Genomic DNA, 12359 nt, shown 5'->3' on the forward strand with positions numbered 1-12359 from the left:
GTCCAGAGTGCAGCACAGCTGGGGATCTCCCCAGCTTGGGAGCAGCTCTGTGGGAAGGAGCCTGGCGCTCCTGGTGGACTCAGCTCCATCTGAGTGCCCAGTGTGTTCCTGCAGCACAGAAAGGGAGCAGATCCTGGGTGGCTCCAACAAGGGCCTCACCAGCAGAGATGAAGTCCTTGTCTCTTAGCTTAAAGTCTTGTCCACCCCACACAGTGCTTGTCAGGCCACACCTGTGGCCCCTGGTGCACAACATGGATGTGGACAGGCTGGAGAGGCCCCACAAAGGCGATCACAGGGCTGGGAAGCCTGGCACATGAGGAATGGCTGAGGGAGCTGGGTTTGTTCAGCCTGCAGAAAGGAAGGCTTGAGGGAGGCCTTATCCCCATGTAACAGTATTCGTAGGGTAGCTACAGAGAAGATGCAGATTCTCTCTTTTACAAGGAGTCAGTGCATAGAGGAGATGTAATGTGTACAAGTAATTCCTGGGCAGATTCCGACTGAACACAGAATAAAAACTTTTCTCAATGAGAACAACTGGTCATTAGAATAATTTCCTCAGAACAGTGGTAATTTCCCAACCAGTGGACACTTTAAGTTTTGGCTGAACAGGGTGCTGGGCCATCTTGTCCAGACCATATTTCTGCAGAGAAATGTTGGACCAGATAGTCCTTGAGGTCCCTTCCAACCTAAGACTCTATGAAAATCCTAGGCATAGAAATGCAAAAAGATTACCACAAAGTAAGCCAAAAAATGCATTTACAAAATGTCATATCTTTGGCACCAGCTCTTTGTGTATGTGTTCTTTTCCTAATGTAAACATGTAATAACTGCTTTTCTTTACTGGGTAAGATATTTCACTTTTTTCATCCAATTACAGTACATGGATAACTCTTCTCAAGCCAAAGACTGCTTGTGTCTCCAAATGCTCCTTTATGAGACTGCAAATTGTGAGGTAGGAATCCAGCAAGAATATGAGAACTTAAAATCATGTCTAAAGAAAGTCCTGAGAAGAAGATGTTTTGAGTTTAAAAAGTGTTAACAAATTATTAAATCAACTCTGACACACCTGTTCATCTTAGAGTTTGGGGTCAGGCAGATTTCAGCAATTGAATTTGTTGTTTCCTATTAACAAAGGTCTATACAACCCCTCAGAGAAGACGAGAAACAAGCCAGAAGAGCAGCACTTCAGACTCAGGTACTATTACATTATGTGGCTTCTCAAATGAATAAATTTCAGGAAAAAAAGGCTTGAAAATACTAAAATTATGAAAACAACATTCTGCTAAGAGAAAGGACTGAAAAACAATAAACTTTTAAAAGTATGTCTACACACATATATGCATAAAACATTTCCACAATTTGTAAGCAAACCATGTTTTTCATAATATATATTAAAAAGGATACTTACAATTTTAGATGTATGTCAAATTAAGATTCACATCCTTACAAATACTTTAAATCAATTAGTTACTATAACTGAGAAATTATGTTTTGTGCCATTCTACTAGAATTTTGTACTTTTTTTTTATTAAAACACTTTGGTTGGAAAAATACATAATTTTTTTTTTTTAGAGATAATGTGGTTGGTGGTAGAAAACAATTTTCTGATTAGTGTGCTCTTTCTACCACCCTTATGCTTCCAGAACTTATTAGCCAATGTTATTTTCTGCTGATCTCAATGTTTCCATTAGCAGATGCCTTTTAAATTAAGAAGTCATATATGGCTTTGGAAGTGCCTGATGAGAAATAAGTCTAGTAGGAGTCTGTGCACTGCTTCCAATGGTAAAAAAACAAAAAAAAGACAAGAGAACTAACTCATGTCTGCAAGAACACTGATGTCAAAATGAGAGGGTTTCTGCGTTAGGAACGGTAGGCACTTTAGGCAGGGCTACGTTGAAAGTTACATATGGGCAATGAATGTTGATGCTACAAAAGAAACTTCAACAGAAAAAATGTACAAACAGCACATTACTCATTAAAAAAAATAACAGATTTCCATGCTCTTCCATGCTCACTTACATTAATCAATATATTATTCCATTAAAACTATGAAGGACTAACTATCAAGCACTAAGGACTAACATAAATCTTGAAACAAGCATCTCACTAGTGTCTGCTAGGGTCTCTGATTCTGATTAGTGATGTAGAATCCTAAATATTGATATGAAAGAAATGGACTAGAATTGTCAAAACCATTAAGAATGTAAATTTAGACTTCTGTAAGTACCAAGACATTCACACTCTGGAAAACCATACCAAAAAACATGTTAAAAATTGGATCACAAACTGTAAGAATGGCAATTTCAAACCGCCTGGCTTGAGTTTGCAATCAGTTGTTTTTCAGATCTAGGCAATGAAATTAAAAGCTCCCTTTCCAATACCTTATTGAAATTACTGATTGAAATATGAGAATAGGTAGGGAACCAGTACCTCAGAATAGAATGCTGTAATTTTTAAATATATAATTTCAATAGATTGTTGCAGTGGTTTGAATGGATGCAAATTGCTACATTCAGGTATGAACAATTGGCTGTGAAGGCACAGCTGAAGAGTGACTTCCTAAACAGCCCTTCCAAGAAAGAGTTTTGGGCACTTGGAATCCACTGGACTAAATAAACATTGTCACTGACATAAGAAAAATTAACAAAATACTAAAATGAACAAACAGAATTCCATCACTAAGGTGACAAACTAAGTTTGAAATTGGAGTTATCTCTGACAGGCCTCAGCTAGTGCAGTGGTTTGTGCACCATGCCTCAAGGCGTGTGCTACTGGGATCTCAGTGGTTACCAACACAGAGATGGTCTGGTGTAAAGAAAACTAAGAACAGACATGATAGTAATCTGCAAACAAAGGAAATGTTACAATCTAGGGAATAATACCAGTTATCTTCTTATTTGGGTTAGGGGGTAAGTAGGGATCTTAAAGGATTGAAAAACATACATAATATTTTATGAAAATTGTACTGACTATAAGGATATTAAAAATTTCTAATGTTATTTCCTGAACTGGAGGTATTTCAAAACAGGTCAGGTGCCTAACCATCAGTTAAGAATGGTTTATTGAGAATTATTTTGGCTTATAACAGGTTTTTAGGGAATAAATGATACACTTTCAGCAGCAAGGGATAACTTTTCTATTGGTTTACCTTCTGAGTTTCCAAAAGCTGTGTTTCTAAAGATTGCTGGAACTCATGTTCCATCTGCACCACATCAACTGCCACAAGTTAAAGTATCCTCCATGAACTCACTCTTAAGCCCTTTTACACTTTTTATACCTTTGTAAAATTCAGTGCTAATTTGTTACACAGACGTCTTACACACTCTGTGCAAATGTATTCAAAACCTGCTGGTTTGCCACCAGGTATTTGCTAATTACTATATTACCAGAATGATCCTGCAGTTCCACTTTAGCACTGAGCCCCTTGGACAAGGAATCTGAAGGGGCAGGACACAGTATAAATGCATAAGGTCAAATTATGAACCTAAATTATAAATTCAAGTAACTTAAAATTCAAACCAGGAAAAAAATACACATTATAAAGAATTTCACTAAGAAGTTTCCAAGTCAAATTACAGGTCAGTTGCACTGCAAATATAAAAAGCCTCTCCGACTATTCTAGCTTTAAATTCATATTAATTTTCATCTTAAACCATGGAAGTTTGTAACACTGAAATAATCTAAACCTAGAGACATTATTTCACCTATTTATCTTTCAATATATTCAGGAAAAATAATAGTTTATATAATAATCCTTTGAAAAAAATTGCATTTATGATCATTATTAATTTTTTCCCCGGCAAATTTCTCTGTGGAGGTAAATATCATTATTAGGCAGTATTAAAAATTTCCTAATTAAAAATTACTTTCTTACTTTTGATCACAGCTGCCCTGTTCACACAGCCAAGAAGTGGCCACGGTATAGGCAGAAAAACTGAAGTTTGATGGTGCCCAGTAGGAGCTGTAAAACTTTTGCAGTTATCCAACCTCTAAAATCCAGTGCACTACTCTGGAACCTTGACTGTTTTTGAATGGATCTGGTTTATCAGATGATATTCAGTAATTAATTTACCTTTCTCTTTACTTTCACTCAGGTAGTATTTTGTAATAGGAATATTTCATAAACAAGAAATATTTTTGTAATTGTAGTTCACATAGGAAAATATTGAATTTTATCAGGTGTCTTTCTAATTCTTATGGCTGATAGGAAATGGGCTTTCAAATTTGGCAACCACATGATAACTGCTTACTGAAATCTGTCAGTCAATATTTAAAAAATTTCCCATATGCTTTATTGAATTACCCTTGTTCGCATTTTCCGGGGAAACTCAAGTGGAACTCACTCCAGGCCTTAATGCAAAGGCAGTAGCTAGACACCACATCAAGACCGGATCCTAACATGTACCAGAACACACAGGGTGCCTGCAATATAGATGTGCCTTACAGGACTATTTGCTAATTAAACATAGAATCCATACACTTTCTGAACTGGAGAAAAAAATCATAAACCAGTAAAGCTGATCACAGTAGAATAAAAATTACTTACATCAGTATTACAGGAGCGATAACGCTTCCTTTCTCCAAGACAATATTTGCCTCCACCTGAAGGCCTGGAAAAACATGTTTATATGTTAGGATATGCCCTAGAACAAATATAACTGCATGAGATATACTAATGCAGTTAATTAATTTAATTAATCCAAGTCCAAGAGATATTTGTTACATAAATAAAAATAAAAATATATTCAAGTTTTAAAATGAGATTTTGTTAAGAGTTGTATCTTTGACATGCATTGGAGCAGACACAAAATATTACTTGGTACTTGAAAAATCATTACTCATAATATTAATGTAGTTTGCATAAGTTCCAAACAATAAAGTTTAATTACATTTTGAACATTAAAAAAAATCCCTTTTGTTTTTAAGTATTTACTTGGTTTATAAAATTAAAATGAGAAATGTGTAAACAATCTATATGATACTTTTTTCAATCATCTCATCTTACTTGAAAACCAACAAGGACTTACTTGAAAACCAAGGTTTTATACTCAGAACCAGCAAACATGGTATATTCTAGTTCAGAAATTTGAATCTGATTTGAATTAATCAGTATTAAATCTGAAGAAACTCCAGAGTAAGCAGATTTGTGTTTGTTTAGGTAATTGACTGTTAAATTCCCAAACTGCTCAAGAACATTATCTAACTTCCATACAGGTCAAATATTGAACTAACTTAGACTTATATGGAAGATTAATCAGACATCAGCTCTTTGGCTTGCAATTTAATAGCAAAAAGAAAATAAATACTTTGTGAGGGTTTCATAATAAAAAAATTAAATATTTACAATTTAAAATTAACTATCAAATCAATACTATTTTTCATATTACAGTATTTAACCAGGAAATGTTATCCTTAATCAACAGGGTTGGTTTTTTTTCCTATTGCAGACATACCCTCTCCCAAATGCAATTGCCTGTTAAACACTGAAAATTTAATAATTTTCATCATACCAACCAAAATATATGGTGACAGAAGTTGGAAAAAACCTTAGGATAGTATTCAGGCTCCAAACAAACATTTCACTAGGCATTTTAAACACTGCTTTGGAAAAAAAAAATTCTTATTCTCTCACTAACACAGTCTGACTGTGTTATTGATGCATACAGATAATTTCTGCTTTTGCATCAATTGAGTAAGTAGTGATATTGGCCGGATTTGGTAGCTATTGCTAAAACAGGGGACAAACAGACCACCTTAAGTAAAAGCCATATGACATTATGGTAACTCTTGCAGAGTGCAGTGGAAAGCTGATGAACGGCCTGGCTTGGAAAACACAGATATAAGAAACGAATAACCCAAATGAACAGAGAGCAGAAGACAAGAAAAGGAGTGACAAAAGACAGAGAATGAATTTCCATGAAAAAAACACAAATGACATTCAGAAAAAGTGGTCTTAAAAACCAGTAGTGGTAAAGGAGATAGTGATTATGAGAAATGACAGGAAGAGAACATGGAGTAATAGAACTATCCTGGGAAGGCCTATAGATGTGGTGAGGTAATCAGAACAGGTAAAAGCCAAAACAGAAAAGAGCAGAAATTCATTCAGCAATGAACAGCAATAGAAATAAGCATTCCACATTTGAGAAGAGAAAATGACAGAGAGAGGGGTTCTGACCTGAGAGAACTTCTCTGGAACAGCGCTCAGGGCATTGGAAAACAGACATTGTAAGACAAGTACAGATATATACAACAGATCAAGCTGTAGTGGAGAAGCTGGCCCCTCTTCAGAGAGGGCAAATATACCAACAGAGAGTCGTGGCAGGCAAAAAAGATGTTGAATTGTTTTTTAAGAGTCAGTAGGAAGTCACATGTGAAATGTGGGACAAGGCAGCACATAAATACATTGTATGCAATGTAATATTACTACCTGTGGTTTGTATGTAAGCAGTTATATTGAAAACCTTGGAAATACTGTGTTGGATTTGGGGTTTATTTTTTTAATAAGTAACTGGCAATTGTTATTTTATATCTGAGACAAGCATTAAAGGAAATATGCCCTAAGAAAGAAACTTCTCCAAGGCATGATTTAAATATATTTTGATGAACAACACATCGCATAAAGAAAACCATTCTGGTTACTGCTAAATATAAATCCAGCTATCTTTACAGTACATAAGATACATAAAAAAATGTTAGAAGCATGTCTAGTGAACTCCTGTTTAAGCATTTCTGTCTGCGATTTTGAAGACAAATGTTGGCAAACTAGCAAAACATTTTTACAGATAACAAGTGAAACCACAGTTTTGAATAATTCCAAATGTGTCTTTTTGTTGGCTCCGGCTTACTTTAGCTACTTACGCTGGACTGTCACAGTGTCTTATAGATGAGGAGACTCCTCCCCCGCAGGTCCTGCTGCACTCTCCCCATATTGACCACGGACCCCAACCCCCATCCATGCTCTGGGGCCAAGTGCCAAAAGGGACGCACTCTCCCTGATAACACCACTGAAAGATTTCACAAAAGAAACACAAAATTAGCTTGGAGGCTGACAGAGTTATCAGGACAGAAAAATATAAGGGTCAGACAATGACCAATTATAGGCATTAGCATTCCCTGTACAGATAACAAGGCTAGTATTTTACTTTTTCTAGCCATGTTTAGACATTGGTGAGGGTGTGTGTGATTTGTTAAATGTCTCCACTCAGTCCTGAATTATAGGTCCCTAACACACACCAGAAGTATTTTTTATTTCATCAGCCTCCTTGATGTTTCACAATTAAGGAACTACAAGTTGCTTACATTCTTTTAAACACTAAGATTCATTTCCAAGCCTGGTTTGGTAAAAGACCCTCTACTGAAGATTTATGTAGAGGCTTCATTACAGAAAATGAAAAATTCCTCTGATAACATTTTTAAGGAAGTATTTATTGTTACAAAAGAAAATCTGGAGAGCATTACAATGAAGGAACAATTTTTCTCAGCATTTCATTCAATGACACTACAGACATAATAAAAGTCATGCTGAAGCATTAGACATGGTACAGAAAATCACTTTATAATAGTAACTGGCCACTTGTTTGGGGCAGAATGGACACATGTACTTCATTCAAGCAAACATTTAAACTTTGCAATATTATTACTTAAATCAGAAATACAAAATGACAGACAAAATTCACTCAAATTATTAACTATTAAAACAAGTTTATAATTTAGTTCATCAGAGACCTTTTCTAAACCATTCAGAAATAATCCTAGAGCCCGTATTTTGATTACATTCTGGTGTCTACCACATCACTGAGAATTTGAAACAGCTCAATTAAGATACCCTCTCCTCCTACTGCAGGCTTAGGTGACAGAGCAGAGCATGGACTCCGGTCTACCATGACCTGAATCTGCACATTTCCCTTCCAAAAGCTGAGCAAGTGCTGTTTTTAAACTCCCTCAAATTTCTGTAGTATTGATCATTTCCAAAAAAAAAACAACTCCTGTGTCCACCCCTCATCACCACAGGGTTTTGCAATGCCTCTCATGGCACAATAAGGATGGAGTATAAAGTGAGCTAGAAGAGTCCTAAAATCATATGGTTTTCTTCTCTTTACAGTGAAAAATTGATAGAAATTTTATTAATAAATGCAAAAATCTCCTTGTTAAAATCTATTAGAGATGCCACAAAAGTACATGAACAGATATGCTAAAGCCAAAAGCTAAAAATGAAAATGCTTCTAAGAGTAAAACTGTAAGCAACTAATCTAATTTAAATTACACTACATACATAACAAACATATCAAGATCCAAGCTAAGAAATGTAAGCTACTCAGATTTAAACTCATAAGAATATCACAGATATAGAACTGAATAGATAAACCATCATAATTCCATACTATTAGAACTATAGAGACAATAGACAGGTGCATTATTTTTCCAAAGCTGAATAAAATCCCTATAGTGTATCATTTTCACTGTCATGCAAACATGGTCTTCCACATTCCCATGCTCCCCTGTAAAACCTCTATAAATGCTGCGTTTTCTCATCTACTGAACTTAAATCTGATTTAATGCTCACCTCTCTGTCTCTTTTTAATTTTCTAGTAAAAATTTCTCTTTCACTGGAAACCAGTGAAGCCAGCATACAATCTCTGTCATAGTAATTAAAAATTACAAAAGTCTTCATTACTTCTAATGGGACTGCAGAAATGTGTTTCCTTCAAGAATGACAGCAACTTCATCTCCTATAATAACCTAATGAGGTTAGGACTACTGAGTAATCACCATATGAAGAAAGAAGAGGACATGACAGCTATTTTAAAAGACCAGTTCTACACAGAAGGTTTAGATCTGAAATATTAATTCTTCTCTAATTGTTGAAAGAATAATTTTCCATTATTTCAGCAGAAAGATGACAATGATGCATTCAAATACGCATAAAATATGCAAATCCTCTGTGAATAAAAGCTCTCTGAAATTTTTCCTAAAGAAATAACTAATGAAAATAAAATATGAAATGTGGCACATTTGAGATACTTTTATGAGTATTAGCTGCTTTACAGAATTAACATTTATAACACTATGATTTCAGAAAAAACACACAATAAGTACTCTAATATAGAGAAAAAATTATTTACTATTTTGTATGAGGAATAAAAATATTAGTGCAAATTTTAACTACTAATTTTCAATCATCGATTCAACAATTATTTTGCAAGGAAGTAATATTCAATAATAACGTACATTTATTTTATGGTAATGTCCAAAGACAAGTTAAATCATCCCACAATGTAGCTAGATAAACTATCCTTTCAGCACTGCGCTGTGTTTGAATTTTTTGCGTTGTATGCCCCTCATTTCCATCCCTAGCATAGATGTAATCTATGATCTACAGAAAGGGTCACCTTTTTTATTACTTTAAATTAAAACACAGCATAAGTGTTCCTATCAGTTCTGTCTTATTGTTTTATACACACAATTTCTTAATGACTGTATTTTTAAAAAATCGATCAATTAATTTACCTTCACAGCCACATCTCTGGGAACACCACAGAGGGGCTTCATGCATATTTAAAATTCTTATTACAAATTAGAAAAAGTGTACCTTTTTGAACCCAGCTGATATGTAAAACCCTTCACCAGACCATGAATATATTAAAGTTTCAGAAGAGAACAGATAACAGTTCCATCAACAGCAAGAAACAATTCTATTATTTTTCCCTGTATGCAGATAACAGCTGAATAACTCTTATGGAAAACATTGTAAAAACCTTCCTTGGTAAGCAGATACCTACCACGGAAAATTTCAACCCAAAGAATTAAAAGCTTGGCAAGTCTATAAAAACAACTGAAAGAAAGTTTTATTATACAAGGTTACGCTGTTTTAATTGTAGAAATCCCTACACATTCTGCCAATAAGGTATTAATATATATTGCATCAAATTATGGTTTGGACTTTTTGGCACACATAATACATAAGTAAATAAACAAACACAATTAAATACTCTGAAATCTTCTTTGGCATTTAGAGCTGGAAATTTAATTTATTATATATCTGCACAGAATCCATCAAAATAGGGCTTAACTTGGTAGGGGCCTGTAGGCATGACTGCACAATATTATTATTATTATTATTATTATTATTATTATTAATAATAATAATAATAATAATAATAATAATAATAATAATAATAATACACTAAGAATGTGTTACAGCACAGTAACCTATTTATTTCATATTACTCTTTGGGAAAGGAAATTACATATTTGGAAAGAGCTCATGATTTCTAGTTTATTGTTACCAGGAGCTATTAATTTACAGGAAGGATACAGTTTATATTTTTGGATACAGTTTATATTTTTGGATACAGTTTATAGACACAATTCTCTGCTGTTAACAGGCATATTTGGTTAACAGGTTTATCTTTGTAAAATGGTATGGATTCTCTCACTTCCCTCTAAAATCTCACAATGGAACAAAATACTGGTGGCTGGAAAAAGATGTTTGGCAGAGAGCAAACTGATTAAAACTTCTTGACAAGGGAATAGATCCACAGTGTCTAAAAGAATCTCAACTTGTAGTCTCATGGTTCAAAAACATAAATTGAGGTAAATTACTCTTTGTCATCAAAAAGGAGGGTGCTTCCAAAATAAACCTAGACTGCTGATTTAAGAGCAGGGCTTCTAACATTTTCTATTACTCTAATATTGGGTAACATTTTTGGTAAAACTGCGAACATCCCTCTATTTTTATTGGCTAACTCTATTCACTCTATTTTTTAAAACTATCAGTTCAATAAATTTATTTAACATGGTTTACCAATATTTCCAAACCCAGCATGGAAAAGCCATCAGGAAAATACCAGGTCATGGGCCCTGAATGAAGCCGTCAACATGCATTAATAAACTGTGACAGCTGCCCAAAAGCCTTCGTTCTTGTTGTTTAAACATCAGATTGCAAGTCAAAATGCACTGTTATCTTTGTTGAAACCAGTTCAGCTAGTATGACAAAAGTCAGGGTGAGAATAGATGTTCAGAAAAAAAATCCAGTCTGGAGCACTGAATCTCATGAACAGATGCAACCACTCTCAGACAGAGACTGGAAGTGGTTTAATGTAACAAACTCTCTTCACTTTGTACAAACCTGCATAAAATAGATTATCTTGAAAAAAGGTACCTAGAATGCATTTTTTCCTCCCTAGTATGTATCTTTAATATAAATTAAAATATTTTTCTCTCCTTTTCAAGATCTGTATAGATTTTGTCTTCTAATATTCTTGTCTGAAACTACTGATATACAGAGATTGTTTTAAAATCAAAATTCTCATATTCAGACAGATATTGTAGTGCTAAATGTATCTATTGCAACACTATCTTTCTGTACTTTTCTGTTAGGTAGAAGAGTTTATCTGACTCTACATCAAAGTCTGTTAAGCCAAACAGTTATGCAAGCATAACCGAATAATGAAAAAATAATTCAAAGTCAAAATAGAAAAGTCACTGGGAAATACAGGCTTTTATAAAATCCTTTTATGGAGTCATCCTTTTTTCTATATGCTTGTACTATTTGGTATATACAGGGAAAAACAAAATTCTTTTCCCTTCTAACAGAATTACATAGTTTAGACTCTAGATTATGTTGCACATTTTCAAAGTCCATGGCAGGTCATAAGTGTAACAATTCTTAATGGAGGTGTGGTATAAAATCAAATAAAGATTAAACTGGAAGAGGTTTTTTTTTTTAATTTACAAAAATTACTCAAAAAATACAGAAGAAACAGAACATGTTTTGGGGTTGTTTTTGATCCAGGCTCTAGAGTTTTACAGAAAGGAGAAATAATTTTATTAAATTACACATATAAAATAATGGTGAAAAAATTCTGTAGAACACTTTCCATTATAATGTACACATATTATGATAAACTATGTTTTTGTTTGAACTGTTGTAATTGCTGTGAAATACTTTGACTTTCTAGTTCTTTTTTCTTGTAGTCTTTGAACAATAAATTCCTTCTTCAAACAATAGAACTTTTTGTACTCACCCCCTTTTCAATGCTCCCTGTTTGGCAAAGAGTACCTTCTGCTGCTGGAATGCTGTTGGTAACACAGCGGTTACTTTTGCTGAGGCACCAGAGCTCTCTACACACTTCCTAGGAAAGAAGGCAGAAGCAAGTTGATCAGAATAAAGGCCTAAAATTTCTTCCAGTCCTCATAAACACATGTACGCACAAACTTGTTTTGAACAGAGAGAATTAAGACGTCGTCTGCAGAGAAACATCTAAAGATAGCTGTGATAGCTGCAATTTTACCTAAGAATACTCTGCCCAAAAAAATCATTCTGGAAGCATCAAAACTAGACAATAATATGTTTTTCA

General features: G+C 34.2%; 1 protein-coding gene across 1 annotated transcript in view; it reads right to left on the reverse strand.

The window, feature by feature from the left end:
• The window catches only part of ADAMTS6 (ADAM metallopeptidase with thrombospondin type 1 motif 6), a 145267-nt gene that overhangs the window by 38099 nt on the left and 94809 nt on the right, over window positions 1-12359 (reverse strand). Inside the window, exons 12-14 of the mRNA XM_005492982.4 lie at window positions 12027-12134; window positions 6859-7004; window positions 4547-4610 (exon numbers count right to left, since the gene is read on the reverse strand). Coding sequence (XP_005493039.1) covers window positions 4547-4610; window positions 6859-7004; window positions 12027-12134 — 318 coding nt within the window. The remainder of the gene's footprint in view (window positions 1-4546; window positions 4611-6858; window positions 7005-12026; window positions 12135-12359) is intronic.

Source organism: Zonotrichia albicollis, chromosome Z (assembly GCF_047830755.1).
Source record: "Zonotrichia albicollis isolate bZonAlb1 chromosome Z, bZonAlb1.hap1, whole genome shotgun sequence".
NCBI lineage: Eukaryota > Metazoa > Chordata > Aves > Passeriformes > Passerellidae > Zonotrichia > Zonotrichia albicollis.